Source organism: Boleophthalmus pectinirostris, unplaced genomic scaffold, assembly GCF_026225935.1.
Source record: "Boleophthalmus pectinirostris isolate CB_2022bp ecotype Guang Dong unplaced genomic scaffold, ASM2622593v1 HiC_scaffold_1, whole genome shotgun sequence".
In the NCBI taxonomy this organism is placed as follows: Eukaryota; Metazoa; Chordata; class Actinopteri; order Gobiiformes; family Gobiidae; genus Boleophthalmus; species Boleophthalmus pectinirostris.
The window spans coordinates 10,926,580-10,945,409 of NW_026570970.1; the positions used below are offsets into that span (position 1 = coordinate 10,926,580).

General features: G+C 38.0%; 1 protein-coding gene across 3 annotated transcripts in view; it reads left to right on the forward strand.

The window, feature by feature from the left end:
- Positions 1-18,830, forward strand: part of abcb11a (ATP-binding cassette, sub-family B (MDR/TAP), member 11a) — a 62,906-nt gene that overhangs the window by 19,975 nt on the left and 24,101 nt on the right. For 2 of the 3 annotated variants that reach the window (XM_055149970.1, XM_055149975.1), the window contains 14 exons: positions 2,662-2,733; positions 4,205-4,220; positions 6,164-6,209; positions 7,761-8,002; positions 8,162-8,246; positions 10,371-10,504; positions 10,577-10,748; positions 11,972-12,096; positions 12,374-12,548; positions 13,115-13,228; positions 13,785-13,895; positions 15,360-15,485; positions 16,627-16,830; positions 17,990-18,160. In XM_055149970.1, the coding sequence (XP_055005945.1) occupies positions 2,662-2,733; positions 4,205-4,220; positions 6,164-6,209; positions 7,761-8,002; positions 8,162-8,246; positions 10,371-10,504; positions 10,577-10,748; positions 11,972-12,096; positions 12,374-12,548; positions 13,115-13,228; positions 13,785-13,895; positions 15,360-15,485; positions 16,627-16,830; positions 17,990-18,160 (1,793 nt within the window). Of the gene's footprint in view, positions 1-1,405; positions 2,585-2,661; positions 2,734-4,204; positions 4,221-6,163; positions 6,210-7,760; positions 8,003-8,161; positions 8,247-10,370; positions 10,505-10,576; positions 10,749-11,971; positions 12,097-12,373; positions 12,549-13,114; positions 13,229-13,784; positions 13,896-15,359; positions 15,486-16,626; positions 16,831-17,989; positions 18,161-18,830 lie in introns of those variants that run through there. The other variant, XM_055149979.1, reaches the window with a different exon arrangement.

An 18,830-nucleotide genomic window follows, 5' to 3' on the forward strand; every position in this document is an offset into this window, starting at 1 on the left:
GCCAGCTTGTGACTGTAATTTTATTTGAGAGGAACTTGTTTAACAGAACAAAGCAGCTCATATGTTGCAGCTTTCTGGTCAGATTGTGTTAAAATAAAGATCAGATTAAAGTCTAAAAAGCTTCAGACAGAGCAGTGCTTACATTTAGCGTCATGCCTCCAGGGAATGTTGATGACATCTGCTGCAAAATACTAGAAAAAAAGTTTTGTATGAATAAAAAAAATGGAAAAAAACAATATCTAAGTAAGTTAAAATGACCTGAATTAATAACATTTTACTTTATTTAGTAGAGAGAGTGGATTCAAATTAAAAATGATAAGATTGTTTCTTATTTTAAGTGCAAAAAGTTGTTGTTTTTCTTATTTTAAGTGTAGTAAGATGTATTTTCACATTTTAAGTACAAAAATCTTGTTCCACTGGCAGATAATTTTACTTGTCAAGTGAAATTTACTCAAATCTTGATAAAATTTTCTGAATTCAAGTCATCTTAACTTGACTAGATTTTTGTTTTTTTGGAGTAAATGCAAATATTATGAGACATTCTGGGTCAACCTTGGTCAGTAATTGTCAGTTTAGTGTATTGACCCAACCAGAATATTGGTTAAAGGTGCTTTACAGTAAGGCTTATCCGTCACCATGGAGACGGTAAACTAAAGCCATAATAAAAACACCTGTAATTAATGAAAGATAAATGTGTAATTAATGTCATATACCTGCCTAGACAGCGGCAATTCTAGGTCTGAAGTCAACCACGTGATTCTAGAGAAGAGGTGGAGTTTAAAAACATTAGGAAACAGTATAACACAGATCAGAAAATAGCGTAAAATGGACCCTTTTCATTTGTTCTTCAAAAATAGAGTACTTAGAGAAACATTTTGAAGTACAGCTGCAACTTTTACTTCTTCTCCTGTAACTACTATTACTACTACTACCATGTCATTTATTATTCACTTTCCAGTATTATTATTAAAGGCGCACTATGTAACTTTTTGGTTGAGGGTCTGTCACCTGCTTGTTTCTATGGAGATGTCATTGCTCTGCCCTGAATGTTCCACAGTGTGACTTTAAACAGCTTTGTCTTATATTTACTAAATTACAGGTGGTTTTAAAGCTCAAAAATACCTAGAAAAACAGACATTCTGGCTGTGAGCGGGGTCGCCTCTCCACAGATCTGACCTGTAACTCGGGCTGGTTATTATTAACAAGTTGCCAATACGATACATATCTCGATACAGTGTGCTTTCGATTCAATATGATATATTTTTTTTTAAGTTTCAAAAGGAGCTCTTCCTGGACCTCTAGAGGATAATACACAGAAGATAAAACTGTGGTGCTTTTTGGGAAGTGAAGTCAATTTAAAGATGCAAAAAACCCAAGGCACTCACTGGTTAAAATAAAATGCCTTTATTATTTTACGGCATGTCTTAATGGACATTTACAAAGTCCCGACACATGATATACTTCAAATCGATTTGATATCGTTCAATGAAAAAAAGTCTAAATCGTGGCTGTGATAGTAAAGTCTTTTTTAAACCACTTCTTGTGCAAAGTTCATATGAAACACACACATTTTAATCATCAAAACTGTGAAAATGTCAAAAGTGTTGCAAAAACAAGTTTCCTTCATTTGAACAAGCAACAAAACTGGAGCTCTGTAACAAAAAAATTGCGATAAATTGGCCATAAATAGCCCATGATATTGACAGTGGTGGAGTTAGCAATTCGGGGGCTCTTGGCGAACTCGAGTTTGGGGCCCTCACTATAATGCACCATTTTTTGTTTTGTTTTGTTTTTATTTTTTTGTTTTTGTAATATATTAATTTTCCATTTCCCCCCATTGCTCTTGAGACATGCACATCCCTATTTATTTGAATTTTATGATGGACTGGAAACTTGTTAGTTAGGTCGCCTACTAGAAAACCAGAACTGAATTATAATTACATTTTTGTTTACTTCCATTACATATGATGATTATTATTTTTCTTCTGAATATTGTTTAAAAGTATTGAGAGAAAATCAAATTACTCTCATTAGTGACACTGTGTTTGGGGGCTCCTCCAGCTTTGGGGGCCCTAGGCAGCTGCTTGCTTTTGCCTAATGATAGCGCCACCTCTGGATATCGATACTGTTTCATCACATTAAACAATACGATATGTGGATATTTCAACATTTTTGCACACCCTTACCCGTGACCCGGTCTGGTTCGGTCTCCACGACGATAGAAACGCTCAACACCGCGCCGTGAAACGCTCCAGACAAAGCAGCAACAACAACATCTCCATCTTCAGAAAGACACTCCACCAGAAAAGTTACACAATGCGCCTTTAAAGACCACACAGAGTAACATCCTCGCGGTCATTCAACTCATTTTACTCCTGCTAATGCAAAGGCCCTGTTATCAATAGCCTTTATCATCAATAGTACTGATCCACCCCTAGTTAAGGTCAAATAGCTGGCACATTTCTTATCAGCCTAATGCAGGGTTAGATAATATAAAGGCAGAGGTTACCTGAAGACGAGATAGAGCATTCCCTTTTCCTTGAACTGGACTTGAAAAACACGGGAAAGACCGCGAGCAGAAGAGGTTGTGAAAACGTTCAGATTTGAATCTTTCTTAAAAATGTCCTTTTAATCTTTTAATAGTTGATTTGGTCTCCGCAGGTCACGAAAGAGGAGAAACTGGAAGGATGAAGAAAGGATTTAATCTGAGCAGCCAAGATGACGACGAGAAAGGTAAAACGTTTCTAATTGTATCTTAAGAAACACTTATTAGCGTGTAAATATGAGCCAATTTGCATATGAGCCAATTTGCATATGTAAGTTTATTTTCGAGTTAATGCTAGTTGTTTTTGGCTTTACCGTGACTCTGATTTGTGAGAGTCGTGTAAAGCGTAGAAAAAAAAACATTGTAGTGAATGACACTGACACAAAAAACAAAAAGCAATGTCTATGTAAGTTAAAACGACTTACTTTTACTTTATTTGAGTAGATTCAATGTGCCAAGTAAAATTATCCACGTGTTTTTCTTAATTCAAGCAACATTAGAAGTGTATTTAAGATGTGTTTTCGTATTTTAACAACAAAAGGTCTCAAATCGTGGTCAAACTTTCTTAATTTAAGTAATTCTGACTTGGCTAGAGTTTATTTTTTCAGTGTAGGATGCTAAGAATGCAAAGAAAGAAAATTTAAAGTGGACTAGTTCTGTTCTTCATCATGTTTAAAAGAAAGTAAAAATCAGGTACAGCTCATTTAACGGAGGCAAAATAATAATCCTACAATTTAAAGTACCTAAGAAGTAGTAGAAGTAGTAAGAAGTATGTACTGTGCTATGACTGCAACTTTTACTATTATGGCTGATGTAACCTACTACTACTAGTACTACTACTACTACTACTACTACTACTACTACTACTACTACTACTACTACTACTACTACTACTACTACTACTACTACTACTACTACTACTACTACGACTACTACTACTGCTGCTGCTATTGCCACTATCACCACTACTACTGTGACTGCCACTACTACTGCTGCTACTACTACTAGTACTACTACAGCTACTGCTACTACTGCTATTATTACTACTACTACTGCTGCTATTGCCAGTACCTCTACTACTACTACTGCTGCTGCTGGTGCTGCTGTTGCCAGTAACACTACTACTACTACTGCGACGCCGGTATTACTATTACTACTACTACTAGTACTGCTATTGCCATTACCACTACTGCTACCGCAACTGCTGGTATTACTACTACTACTATTACTACTACTTCTGCTACAGCTACTACCACTACTACTATTACTACTTCTACTACTGCCACTACTACCACTACTACTACTACTACCACGATTGCCAGTACTACTGCTACTACTACTACTACTACTACTACTACTACTACTTCTGCTACAGCTATTGCCACTACTACTATTACTACTTCTACTACTGCCACTACTACCACTACTACTACTACTACTACTACTACTGCCACGATTGCCAATACTACTACTACTACTACTACTACTACTACCACTACTACTATTACAGCTACTGCTACCACCACCACCACTACTACTACTACTACTACTACTACTAAGATAGCTAGTGGTACTTTTGTAAAATACCATACCAGTTAAATAAATCATGTAGTAAATACAGATTGCACTGACGGCTTCTTGTGTCTTTTACTTTTACAGGGGGCAATAAAAATGGGTAAGTAATGATAAGTAATAATTTATTAAGTACACCGTGTAGCTGATTATTTTGTCATTCTTCACCGTAAACACACCTGCTCTTGTCTATAATAAAAAAAAAAGAAGTATACGCCAGGAAACTCAGAAAAAGTGTTGAGTCTTTGTTGTGATTACGTTTACTGCACTGTCAGCTCCCACTGGGCACCACAGTTTTTCTAACACAAAAGCTGGTGGATTTGTTTCCTTTATACTCTACTTTCTGTTTTTCTTTTTAATCGTTTTAGTTGAATATTGCGTTTTTAAAGGTGCATTGTGTAACTTTTCTGGTGGAGGGTATCATAGTTGAGGACTTGCAAACTGTGACTTGGACTTGAATCAGACTTGAGTCACTATTTTTGGAACTTGAGACTTGACTTGATAAAATAGACAAAGACTTGGACCCCGACTTGGACTTGAAGGTCAGTGACTTGGGACTTGACTCGGACTTGAGGCCTGTGACTTGAGAAGACTTGGTGCTTACACTAGTTGACAAATGAACTGTTATTAAGCACTTTTAAATCTAAAAGCTTTCTGTTCTGACCGTAATAATTTTCACTCTTGTCAAGACGTTTAAAAAGTAAAAATGAGCGTTTCTACAACTCTTAAGTATAACATGACTTTTTAAAGTACAATTTTGCTTAAAAATCATATAAATTGCAAAAATCTAAAGACTTTGCGAAATTATGGGAACCTTATTTGAATATCATATCCAAAAACTAGAAATGATGTGTATGTATAATAATATTGTTGTTGTTATTGTTATTGTTCGGCATTGGTGGTAATAATGATGGCAATAATAATACTTAATTTTTATTTATTTTTACTATTATTATTGTTGTTGTTATCATTATTATTATTATTTACCTATTTTACTTTATTTTATTTTTTATTAATTAATTAATATTTTATTTTTATTTATCTTTTTTTTTTTTTCTCTACCCATTTTCCCTTTTTAAAATTCATATGGTCACTGAATATGAATCTTTGACTTACCTACGACTGATAAATTGTATTGTGCAAGTGTTGTTTAGTGAATATGTGAATGTGTATGTGTGTGAGTGTGAGTGTGTGAATTGGCCTGTTATTCTTTTTCATTTATATGTTGACTTATGTTAACGTGGTCAATTGTTCATGTCAACATTTTTTGTCTGAAAATTAATAAAAAATATTGGAGAATTTTTTTTTTTTTTTTTGCAAAAATCTAAACTATATTTGGTATTTTGGTTTAAAGACTTGAAATGACTTGAAGCTCAAAGCAGACGACTTGGACTTGACTTGGACTCGTGGGCCAGTGACTCGAGATTCGACTTGGACTTGCCTGTCTTTGACTTGGGACTTGATTTGGACTTGAGGTGAAAGACTTGAGACTTACTTGAGACTTGCAAAACAATGACTTGGTCCCACCTCTGGAGCGTATTGTTTGTCACTTGCTTGTTGCTATGGAGATGTCATTGCTCTGTCTGGAATGTTCCACAGTGTGACATTAAACATCTCTAACTTACATTTATTCAGTTACAGGTGGTTTTATAGCTCAAAAATACCAAGAAAAACATGTATTCTGACGGTGAGCGGGGCCGCCTCTCCACAGATCTGACCTGTAACTTGATCTGGTTTGGTCTCCCTACCTGCTTTTACCATAAGTTTTAATACCAAACTGTGAAATATTCCAGATAAAGCAACAAAATCTCCCTGGAGAAAAGCGTTTAACGAACCCTCCACCAGAAAAGTTACACAATGAACCTTTAAAATGCTGCTAATTATACCATAATTAATGATTTATGAGTGTTTAAATTCCAAATATTTGGTTTAGCTCAACAGAAAATTATTTCCTACATAAAGATAATACATTTATTTAAAGTCAACGTTTATTTTTCTCAATGCAGATGTAATTTTTGTTAACATTCTTTTATATCTTCTCTACAGAAAGGAAGACAAAAATGGGAATCTCAGCATTGGATTTTTTCAGCTAGTTAGTAAAATTATTATTATTCTGAATCTACTTGGACATCTGTCAATTTGTAATTTTTATTATAAGTATATTGTAATATCCTTGAGGTTTAAAGAGGGGGTATTATGTTGTATCGAATTTTTTGAGTTTTCTAAATATCATCTATAAGCCTAAGGACAGTTGTTGCCTCATTAAAAAGATAAGGTGAAGTTTTAAATGTCATCTATGTATGTTTGAGTAATCTAGCGATCTTTCTCGGGCCCTATTTGAACCGTCTTTAAGGTTAGCAGTACGATCTTGTTCAATGTCACCCATGCGACAATTCTCCATAAATATACAAAAACACGATACAAAACTATACACAATAACATGAAAAACCTGATCATTTGTGCAGTAGTTTCATTAACGGGATGCATACTGACTGTAATCTGATAGCGCTCTGAAGGGGGAATGACTTTAGCCTGATTCATCAGGCGGTTTCACTTCGTGGAAACCGTCTGACCTCGCAGCATTAGGATTTGTTCCCTCGATGATAGGTGGGTAGTTTTTTATTTAACCAATCGCTGCTATTTGGTCGTGACGTATGTAATGCGCCAAATCCCGTAGGAAGAAGGGCAATAACATCTTTCCCCTTGATAAAACTCACCAAACATTCTCTTTGTTCCGGCTTTAAATCTTCAATCTCGGGAATCGTTGCCAAGACAGTATGTCTGTCTTCGTCTACATCCATCTCGACCGCTTTGTTTACTGTTGTGCTGTACCACAAAAGGGACCCAGACACTCGCTTGAGTTTGACGTCATGGCTTCACAACTCTTCGCTGATTGGCCGGTGCCGGTGCGCGGTCTACAACTTCCAGGGTTCTTGCAAACTGTCTAGTGTATTCTGATTCCTGAAATAATCGCTGGAGAGAAATGAAAATTGAGCGGAGGCAGCCTGGCAGAGGGAGCACAATGCCAAAAACGAAAATGCAACTTATAAAACATGTTATTAATGTGTTGTTTTTGCCAAATATAGAATTTTCAAAACAATAAAAGGTAACATGGTGATTTAAATATGTTATGTGTTAACAATTAATATCCCATAAAAGTGCAATACCCCCTCTTTAAAGCTCCATTGTTTAAAATATATGGTGATGATCTTTTTTCTATATATATAATACATTATGTAACTTTTTGGTTGGGGGTCCGTCACCTGCGTGTTTCTATGGATATGTCATTGCACTGCCTGGAATGTTCCACAGTGTGACTTTAAATTACTTTTCTTTACATTTATACAATTACAGGTGGTTTTATAGCTCAAAAATGCATTGAAAATCAGGTCTTCTGACTGTGAGCGGCATCGCCTCTCCACAGATCTGACCTGTAACTTGGTCTAGTTTGGTCTCCATTATGATAGAAAAGTTTAATGCCATACTGTGAAACATTCCAGACAAAGCAATGACATCTCCATGCATTTGACGGACCCTCCACCAGAAAAGTTACACAATGCACCTTTAACACTATGAGCTTAGTCTAAAACTCTCCTTCATTTTTATCTTTTTCTATCCATAACCTTTTACTTTGTCCTTGTAGTTCCGCTTTGCCACCGGGAAAGACGTCGCCATGATGGTAGTTGGCGCTGTGTGTGCCCTGCTGCACGGAGCGGCGGCCCCTCTCATGCTGCTGCTGTACGGGAGGATGACCAATACTTTTGTGGCCTACGAAATGGAGTTACAAGAACTGAAAGACCCAAACAAAACGTGCATAAACGACACTATACACTGGACAGATGGGACAATATACCTCAATGTAGAGAACAGTACTATAGCTTGTGGGTGAGTAATTAAAAGGCTCATATTACGCTATTTTCTGATCTATGTTTAACGTTGTTTCCTCATCAAAACATGAAAAACACTGGCCTTTTAATAACAACATTGAGTAGGCCAGCTTTTTTCCCCATTACATTTTAACAATAAATGTCTTTTTTTTTACAGAGTGGACATTGAAGCTCAGTTGAGGGTCTTTGCATATTACTACGTGGGAATTGGAGCCGCAGTTTTGGTTCTCAGTTATATTCAAGTAAGTTCTCTTGGATTGTTTAAAGAGCACTCTGTGACCTTTCTGTTGGGAGGCGCACATCCTGTTTGTTTTCATGGATTTGTTAGTGTTTCACCTAGAAATGAGTGTCTTTATTGCTAGATAAACATTCTTACTGCAAGCAGGGGTTGCCTATCTGCCATAGACTTTTTTATTTACATAGCTAGGGTGACCAGAATTTCAAAATAAAAAACTGGGACTGTTTTTTTTTTTGGTGGTTAGTAATAGTAAAACTGTGAAATAAGGGTGTAATTAAGGAAAATTGTTAAGCAGAGACCATTCATGATGGACATGCGGGTCAGTATAGTCACATTTTCTTTGTGTTTTGGTCATTTTTAAGCAGCTTTTCTGTATTTTATCTAAACAGATGCCTCTTTTTACTGTCTGCAGGGATCAAATTGGTCAAAAATAGGGACATATGGGACATTTCTTTTATAAAACTTGGACATATCACAGGTTTTGTATAAATCTGCTGGGACAAGGGACACAGGGCTCAAAACTGTGACTGTACCTGGTAAATAGGGACGTCTGACCACCCTAAACATAGCTAACATAGTGTAGTGGGGTTACAAATCTTATTCCGATATAACCCCACTTCGACATTCTGTCATTCCGACACTTTTTGATGCTACCATACGGACACCTTTTATGTCGCCATTCTGACAATCTACTTATAGTTTGGAGTCTTTTTTGCCTTGTGTATGCCGCATGGACCGCACCTTCTCCCATACGCCACAAACACTGCACCTCCCACGCCGCCAGTCCATGAAAATATTTTCTCGAAAAAAGCGCTGCCGCAAATTAATAATTACCTTGTGTGTTGGAATGGCGGAATGTTGAAAAAAAAGCTAAAGTGCCGCCACTCCGTTCAAGGAAAAAAGGTGTGCAGGGACGTTTGATAAAAAATGCAAATGCCGCCACTCCGACAATTAACAACCGTGTAGTGGAAAAATGTTGTTTAACCACTGAATGAATAGGAAAATGGAATTGCCAATCTCTATTGAACTACTGAAGGTAAAAGGAGCTGGGTCCGGTCAAGCGTTAACACAGGGAAACAGGGGCAGATTTTTTACATTCAAATAGCTCTTATTCAGAAACTAGAGGGACTATTGAAATAAGTAAAGTATCAGAATGTAGGAAAGAGTTAACACTCCAACAGGGTAAAGTTAATCCTGTGATATTCTTTCAAGTTGTTGACAAAAAATTTAAAAACTCATGTCGGTAACGGAGGGAATGAAATATGCAGCACTTTTTGGGCAATAAATACAAACAGCAATAACTAGCTTGGTTCTCACTTACATATCCTTAACAAACTGGTTTGATATTTGCTTCATATAGTTTTCTACCATATGGTACAAGATTAGGTTGAAAAACCTCTTACTTTTTGGAGTAATGAGATTTTTTTATTAAGAAAGGTCATGGTAACGGAGGGAAAAGTAACGGAGGAAAAATTGTGCAAGCAAGTAGAAGGTGCATGATTTTGCATAATTTGTCATCTTTTTTCTTCCGAATACTTTAATATTACTTCAAAATGAAAGGAAACTATTTCTATAAAATATGTTAGTCCTTCCAAGCAAATTTTTATCATTTTAAATACATTTAAAAAAAAAAAAAAAATCATGTACCTTCATCAACAGTTCAAAGATGGAATAACACAAGATATGATGAAATACATCCATTTATTTACATGATTTTCAGGTCTTTGAAATTTGGGAAATAATTTTTGTTCCATGTTTCATACATGGTCTGTTTAAAACGTATGTAACTTTAGAACCAAAAATGGAACAGAAAAAAGGTAAACAGTTTCATAAACTAGAGTACATATACTATCTGTTGAATACATTTTTATATCAGATGTATTAACTTCTGCTTGACCGGGCCCAGCTGTTAACATGAAAATTACCTATTCATGACATTGTTGAGGTGGAACAGAGCACTTTGAGCTTTGAGAGTAATAAAACGTTACTCAAACATGGAAAACAAACAAAACATAACTCTAGGAATGCGTTTGATGAGGTAACAACATTGTAGTAAGGCTCAATCCTCACAAGATTCAGTTTTGTGTAATAAAGAAAATATTTAAATGTGCTTCTTTTATTTCTCTAGATTCTCTTCTGGGTGTCAGCAGCTGCCAGGCAAATTCAGAAAATCCGTAAAACGTATTTCCGCAAAGTGATGAGAATGGAGATCGGCTGGTTTGACTGTAACTCGGTCGGGGAACTCAACACGAGAATATCAGAGTAAGTTACACGTTTGTTTTATTTGTATTTTTTCATCTCCTGTCCCTGGAAACAAAACTGTCTCATCTCCAGTGATATCAACAAGATCAACAATGCCATCGCAGACCAGGTTTCTATCTTTATTGAGAGGATTTCTACGTTTATCTTTGGGTTCATGGTGGGCTTTATCGGAGGGTGGAAGCTGACCCTGGTGGTGATCGCGGTCAGCCCTCTCATTGGTCTAGGAGCTGCTCTAATGGCCATGGTAAGAAAAGAAAGCACATATAGAAGTACTGTAGAGGAAGTACTGTACTTAAAGGTGCACTATGTAACTTTTCACCTGCTTGTTTCTATGGATATGTCATTGCTCTGCCTGGAATGCTCCACAGTATGACATTAAACAGCCCTACCTTACGTTTATTCAATTACAGGTCATTTTATAGCTCAAAAATATCTAGTAAAATAAGTATTCTGACTGAGCGGGGTTGCCACTTAGTCTGATTTTGTCTTCATGATATTAGAAAGGATAACATCTCCTTAGAGACAAGTATTTGACGGACCTTCCACCTGAAAAGTTACACAATGCACCTTTAAGTACAAATTTGAGGTATCAATACTTTACTTAAGTACATTTTAAAGTGGATAGTTTTTACTTTTACTTCAGTACATTTGAGAGAAGGTATCAGTACTTTCTGCTCCACTATATTTTCAAACATCATTGAAAAGTAAGGCTACGTTCAGACTGCAGCCTGAAAGTGACCCAAATCTGAAATATGTGATCTTAAAACTGATGCATATCCGATCTTTTGACATGTGACTTTAGTCTGAATGGTCAGGTTGGATGAATGCGACCTCGGTGGCTATTGTACGGTAACAAGCACCTGTTGTGAGCCAATGCGACCCAACGGCGATGCGTTTGCTCACTGAAATAGGCCACCAAAGACGTGTTTCCTCCCGCAAGAGTGACACAAGTAGGCGCTCACAAATGTACACAAACGTTCTTCTTCATATGAAAATTGTGTATGAGTGAAGCAGTGAAGCACATCGCAGTCGAACCACTCTTGGCTGCGACTCCACACCCACACGTTCCTTTCTACAGACGTTGCTGCCACTGCCCCGCAAAACGCCACGGCCAAAAACCTCGCCCTTCTCCTTCTCAGTCTCTTCCTTAAAACAAATAAGCTGTACATGTTCTGACTCTGGTATGACAGCAACTTTAAAATCTCCAGGTGCTCAATGCTGTGTCGATGTTTAGGCGACTTCCGTAAACACTGAGAGCGCTCGCCGTGTGTGTCCAGTGCACATGCAGGGACACTTTTGGGGCATTTAAAGATCACACTGGAGATCACATACAAGTCACATTTAATTAGAAATGTGAACGACCTCATAAAAAAAGAGTACAGGGAATTTAAGTATAGGAGAATGAAAGCTGTACTGAAAAACATGGACCCTCTTTGTTGGTATTGGTTGAGTACTTCCTGTCTCCAGGCCATATCGAGGTTAACCGGGTGGGAGCTGTTGGCGTACGCTAAAGCAGGAGCTGTGGCTGATGAAGTTCTGTCTGCGATCAGGACTGTGGCAGCGTTTGGTGGAGAACAGAAAGAAACAGACAGGTATGTACTCCTCATCTCTACAATTCATTTTCAGTATTTGTTTAAAGGTCTTATATCGCACGAAATTGACTCTTGTGAGCTTTTGGTCACGTGATAATGTTGTTACCTCATCAAAAACAGACCTGAAGTTGTGTTTTGTTTCATTCACACATTTGTTCTCTGTGTGAACGAAACAAAACACAATTGTGGGTGTGTTTTTCTATTATAACATAGATCAGAAAATAGTAATATGGGCCCTTTAATTACTGTACATTGATTTTATTTTTTTCATTTCCAGATATGATCGTAACCTGGAGGAGGCCCAGACTTGGGGAGTGAAAAAGGGAACGATCATTGGAATCTTTCAGGGATATCTGTGGTTCATCATTTTCATGTGTTACGCTCTGGCCTTTTGGTACGGCTCCAAACTCGTCCTAGACACTAAGGAGATGTCCCCTGGTACTCTCATTCAGGTACGGGGACACACCAGCTCTGTCTAGTCAATATCTAGTAAAATTAAAATGACTTAAATTAAGAACATTTTACTTACATTTAAGGTGATTCAACTTGAAAAGTAAAATTATCTACCAATGAAATAAGTGTGTTTTTATGCTTAAAATATGAAAATACATCTTGATACACTTAAGAAAAACAACTTTTTGCACTTAAAACAAGAAACAAAATCGAATGTTGTTTGAATTTAGAAAAAGTCTTCCACTGGCAAATAATTTTATTTGTCAATTGAAATTTACTCAAATCATGATAAAACTTTCCTAATTCAAGTCATCTTAACTTGACAAGATTTCATTTTTTTCCAGTGTATAATTTGTTTTACCATTTTTGCTCAGATAGTTTATCTTTTATTTCATTTTTATTTATATTGTTTTGTATTTATTTTGTGTATCTTTTATCTTTTTTACTATCAGGGTGAAAAATAAGACTAAAGGGAGGGCCACCATGGGATACAGTGTCAACCCCATTTGATGTAGTTTTTCATTGATCAGTCTGGTTCACTTTTATTACGTTCACTTTTTTACAGGTTTTCTTTGGTGTCCTGTCGGGAGCCATAAGTCTGGGACAGGCCTCTCCGTGTCTCGAGGCATTTGCTTCTGGTCGAGCAGCTGCCAAGATCATCTTTGACACAATAGACAGGGTAAGCTGAAAGAAATCTCAATTATATCAATTAAGGCTGCACCATGTGAGAAAAAAACATACAGTATTCCCCTTGTGTGTTTTGAATTGCATTGTATTGTATTTTAAAGGGCTCATATTACTCTATTTTCTGTTCTATGTTATAATGTTGTTTCCTCATCGCAAACACACCTGGAGTTGTGTTTTGTTTCATTCACACGTTTAACACACAAATCTTACATATTTAGCTCTTCTCCCAAACAGAAAACACACTGTTGCACCTTGTGAAGTCATGAGGTAATATAAGAAGTGCTCTACTGTGTTTTTAAACTCCATACACCTTCACTAGAAACATTTGGATCATTTCAGCCCTGGAATTGGTAAAGGGTAGCTGTTAACTTGCAAAGTACCACCTCACAAGGTACAGAGCATATTGAGGATGACTCAAACATGTGTGAATGAAACAAAACACAACTCCAGGTCTGTTTTTGAAGAGGTAACAACATTATAACATGGCTAAAAGCTCAGAGGAGTCACTTTAGCATAATTTCAATTTCAGTGTTGTTTTTACTTGTCAGGAACCACTTATTGACTGTTTATCTGAAGAGGGCCACAAACTCGACAGGGTTAAAGGAGATATTGAGTTCCAGGACATTACATTCTACTACCCATCTCGTCCAGATGTGAAGGTACAATATTTGTTATATTTACAAACAGTTCAAAATATTTTAAAGCTGCATTGTGTAACTTTTCTGGTAGAGAGTGCAACACCTGCTTTTTTTTTTCTATGGATATGTCTTTGCGCTGCCTGGAATGTTCCACAGTATGACATTAAACAGCTCTACCGTACATTTATTTAATTACAGATGGTTTCTGACTATTGTTGTACTACTCCAGACCAGTCTTTATCTCGAGACCAGCCTTGAGATCGTTTTTTTGCGGTCTTCTTCTCGGACTTGATCGCATTTAGACTCGGCCTTGTCTCAGTCTTGAAGGCGTTTGGATTCGGTCTTGTCTCGGTCTTGGAGGAGCTTGCACTCGGTCTTGTCTCGGTCTTGAAGGAGCTTGGTCTTGGTCTTGTCTCGGTCTTGAAGGAGCTTGGTCTTGGTCTTGTCTCGGTCTTGAAGGAGCTTGGTCTTGGTCTTGTCTCGGTCTTGAAGGAGCTTGGACTCGGTCTTGTCTTGGTCTTGGAGGAGCTTGGTCTTGGTCTTGTCTCGGTCTTGAAGGAGCTTGGACTCGGTCTTGTCTCGGTCTTGAAGGTGTTTGGACTCGGTCTTGGTCTCGTCCCGAACTCAACCACACTTGGACTCGGTCTTGTCTCGGTCTTGAAGGCGCTTGGACTCGGTCTTGTCTCGGTCTTGAAGGAGCTTGGACTCGTCTCGGTCTTGTTTTGTCTCGGTCTTGAAGGAGCTTGGACTCGGTCTTGTCTCGGTCTTGAAGGAGCTTGGACTCGGTCTTGTCTCGGTCTTGAAGGAGCTTGGACTCGGTCTTGTCTCGGTCTTGAAGGAGCTTGGACTCGGTCTTGTCTCGGTCTTGAAGGAGCTTGGACTCGGTCTTGTCTCGGTCTTGAAGGAGCTTGGACTCGGTCTTGTCTCGGTCTTGAAGGAGCTTGGACTCGGTCTTGTCTCGGTCTTGAAGGAGGTGTTTGGACTCGGTCTTGGTCTCGTCTCGGATCTTGAAGGCGCTTGGACTCGGTCTTGTCTCGGTCTTGAAGGTGTTTGGACTCGGCCTTGTCTCGGTCTTGAGGTCTGACTAAGATTTATAAAAACATTGATAAATATGTGCCAAAATAACTCTAAAATACAAATAAATGTAGAAAATGACAAAGATGGTCTCGATTTGGTCTTGATGGGCCGTGGTCTTGTCTCAGTCTCGGTCTTTAAAAGTCTTGTCTCGGTCTCGACCCCCAGAGGTCTTGGTCTTGTCTTGGTCTCAGGACCCTGTGGTCTCGGACAGGTCTTGGTCTCGATTAGTCCGGTCTTGACTACAACACTAGATATGTGAAGATGAAAAGGTTTAATGCCAAACTATGAAACATTCCAGACAAAACAATAACAATTCCAATGATAAAATCATTTGACGGACGCTCCACCAGAAAAGTTACACAATGCACCTTTAAATTCCAAAAAGACTTAAAGTGAAATTCCTTTTAGATTTTGAATAAACTGAACATGGAAGTCAAGGCTGGAGAGACCACAGCTTTTGTCGGACCCAGTGGAATGGGGAAGAGCACGACGATCCAGTTAATCCAGAGATTTTATGATCCACATGAAGGAAAGGTAAATATAGATCATTATAAACAGTGGGTGGGGTCTTCTGAAGAATGTATGATGTATGATTTAAAAATTATCATAGCACATAAATACTTGAAAATAATGCAACATCATGTATTTATAATTTGGTGTTGGCAAATACTGTATTTTTGGACTAAGTCGCTCTGGAGTATAAATTGCACCAGCCGAAAAATGCATAATGAAGAAGAAAAAAACAACAGTAAAAATCTATAATATTTGATTTTTTTTGTTTTTTTTTTTTTTTTTTTTACTCAGAATTATGCAGAATCACTTTATTAACTTTAACTCCATTCATAATCATGTAGAGAACATAAATCATAGACTACAACACATAAGACAGAACTGAACCAGGACTTAAAACAGGGCTGAACCAGGACTAAAACAGGGCTAAACCAGGACTAAAACAGGGCTGAAACCAGGACTAAAACAGGACTGAACCAGGACTAAAACAGGACTAAACCAGGACTAAAACAGGACTAAACCAGGTCTAAACCAGGACTAAACCAGGACTAAAACTAGGACTAAACCAGGACTGAACCAGGACTGAACCAGGACTGAACCAGGGACTAAACCAGGACTAAACCAAGGACTGAACCAGGACTAAACCAGGACTAAACCAGGTCTAAACCAGGTCTAAACCAGACTAAACTAGGAACTAAACTCAGGACTAATCTAGGACTTGAGAGCGAGAGAGAGAAGCAGCCCAAGCAGAACTAAACCCGTGGAGTAGAGTGTCCACAAAATTGTAGTTTTGGTTTAGACCTGTTTCAGTCCTGGTTTCAGTCCTGTTTAGTCCTGTTTTAGTCCTTCTTCAGTCCTGGTTTAGTCCTGGTCCTTCATGTCTCAGGTCACTATAGGACAGTCCTGCAGATATCATGAGCCTATGCAGTTTATTATCACCATTGCCAATAGCTCTGGTTTTAAGTTGTAGCTTATTTTATATTTGTTATTTTTTTTATATTTCACATTGGGAGAATCTCACTACACCCCTGGACATGGCCTTTCCACACTGGGAGCAATTAGTACCTTTTTAAAACAGTAAAAGCACAGGCTACATACAGATATTACAGTATAAATACACCACTGAAGTGCAAATATTTTCCTGAGACAATATTTCAATCTTTAGGTCACTCTTGACGGACACGACATCCGCGGTCTGAACATCCAGTGGCTGCGCTCGCTCATCGGGGTCGTGGAGCAGGAGCCTGTTCTGTTTGGCACCACCATCGCCGAAAACATCCGCTACGGTCGTCAAGACGTTTCTATGGACGACATCATTCACGCCGCAAAAGAAGCCAACGCCTACAACTTTATCATGGGCCTGCCACAGGTGAGGACTCATACCGTGTAAATATAACGTTTATGTAACTCCTTTTTGAGTAGTACAGCTGCTTATGAAAAAACACGAAGCAAAAAGTTTCATTCATTTCCATTGAGAGAAGGTTGGAAGTCTGAATCTGTGTATCATTCGTTCTTTCGTTTTTCAATATAAAACCAAAAATAACAAAATGAAAAAAACAACAGTTTTCTTCATTATTGTCTTTTTTTCAGTTTCGATTTTGTGTTTAAATGAATAATGGAAAAAACGGATAATGGACGTTTCCTGTTTCCGTGACTTAAACTGCAATGCCGGATGTTTGCGCTGCATACGGACTGAACCAGGACTGAACCAGGACTGAACCAGGACTGAACCAGGGCTAAACCAGGACTGAACCGTTTTCAGTCCTGGTCTGGTCCCAGTCTGGTCCTGGTTTCAGTTCTGGTCTGGTCCCAGTCTCAGTCTTGGTCTGGTCTTGGTCTCAGTCCCGCTCTCAGTCCCGGTTGCAGTCCCGGTCCTAGTCCCGGACTCGTCCTGGTCTGGTCCTGGTCTCAGTCCTGGTCTCAGTCCTGGTCTCAGTCCCATTCTGGTACTGGTCTGGTCCAGGACCTGGTTTAGTCCTGATTCCGTCCTGGTTCAGTCCGTATGTGGTGCAAAAGTCCAGCATCACAGTTTAAGTCACGTAAACGGGAACTGGATGTTATCTGTTTTTTCATTTTGGTTTTGGAGACAAATAATGAAGAAAATTGTTGTTTTTTCATTTTCTTATTTTTGGTTTTATTTTGAAAAAGGAATGAACGAATGATACACAGATTGGGTTGAATTCCGCCCATCTGACAATGTTTAAACAGGTTCTCAGTGTTATCCCAGCTCCCACAGGTGTCATTGTGTCATTGTGTCATTGTGTCATTGTGTCCTTGGGCACGACACTTAACACACTTCAAGCCCCAGTGTCTGCATTCAGTGTTGTACAAATTTGTGTGTGAATGTGTGGTTCCCTATTTGCTTTGTAAATCTCTGCATAATAATGTACAGTAAAACATACCATAAAAGATCAGGTCAACTAAACTAATATAAGTATCTATCTTTACAGGTCTTTTAACTTCCTTTATTTATTCATTTTAGTTTATTAAAAGATTATTACTAATTTTGAGTTTGTATTGTTTTTCAGAAATTTGAGACTTTAGTTGGAGAAGGAGGAGGACAGATGAGTGGAGGGCAGAAACAGAGAATCGCCATTGCTCGAGCTCTGATCAGAAATCCTAAAATCCTTCTGCTGGACATGGCCACGTCTGCTCTGGACAACGAGAGTGAGGCTGTGGTACAAGAAGCACTGGATAAAGTAAGAAGCCTGTATATTTAAAGGTTCTATATTACACAAAACTGACTCTTATCAAGTTAAAGCCGTATTATAATGTTGTTACCTGCTCAAAAACAGACCTGGAGTTGTGTTTTGTTTCATTCACACATGTTTGAATGAAAATGTATTATTAGTCTGTTTACATCTCCAAAGCTTGAAATATTCTGTTCCACCTTGTGATGTCATGTAGTGGTAGCTTTCAAGTTAACAGCCACCTCTTAACTTTTGTTCAGTATAGCACTACAGTTTATGCAAATTAGTCATGCGGTTTTAAGTTCATAAGACATCAAAAAATCTTGCAAAGCTGCATTAAACACATTGTAAACAGGCTGATGTGGTTCTATAGAAATAGTCTCTATGTTGTAGTTTAGTAATGTAAAGTTTATTTATGCAGAAGATTTTAATTAAGTATCTGCTGCAGTATAACATGTATAATGGTCAGTTTGATCTGCGCAGTGGATTGTGGGATGCTTCAGAGCTCCTGCTGGTGAGGAACATGGATCTATTAAAATAAGGAACCTCCTGAACTTCCTCTGCTAAAGGAGCTCATGTTTACTGTAGATTAACAGAGTTAATGCAAAGATGAACCTGAGTTGAGTTGAGTAGTTTTAACTTTGAATGAAAAGAAGGTAATATGTACAATTTCTTTATT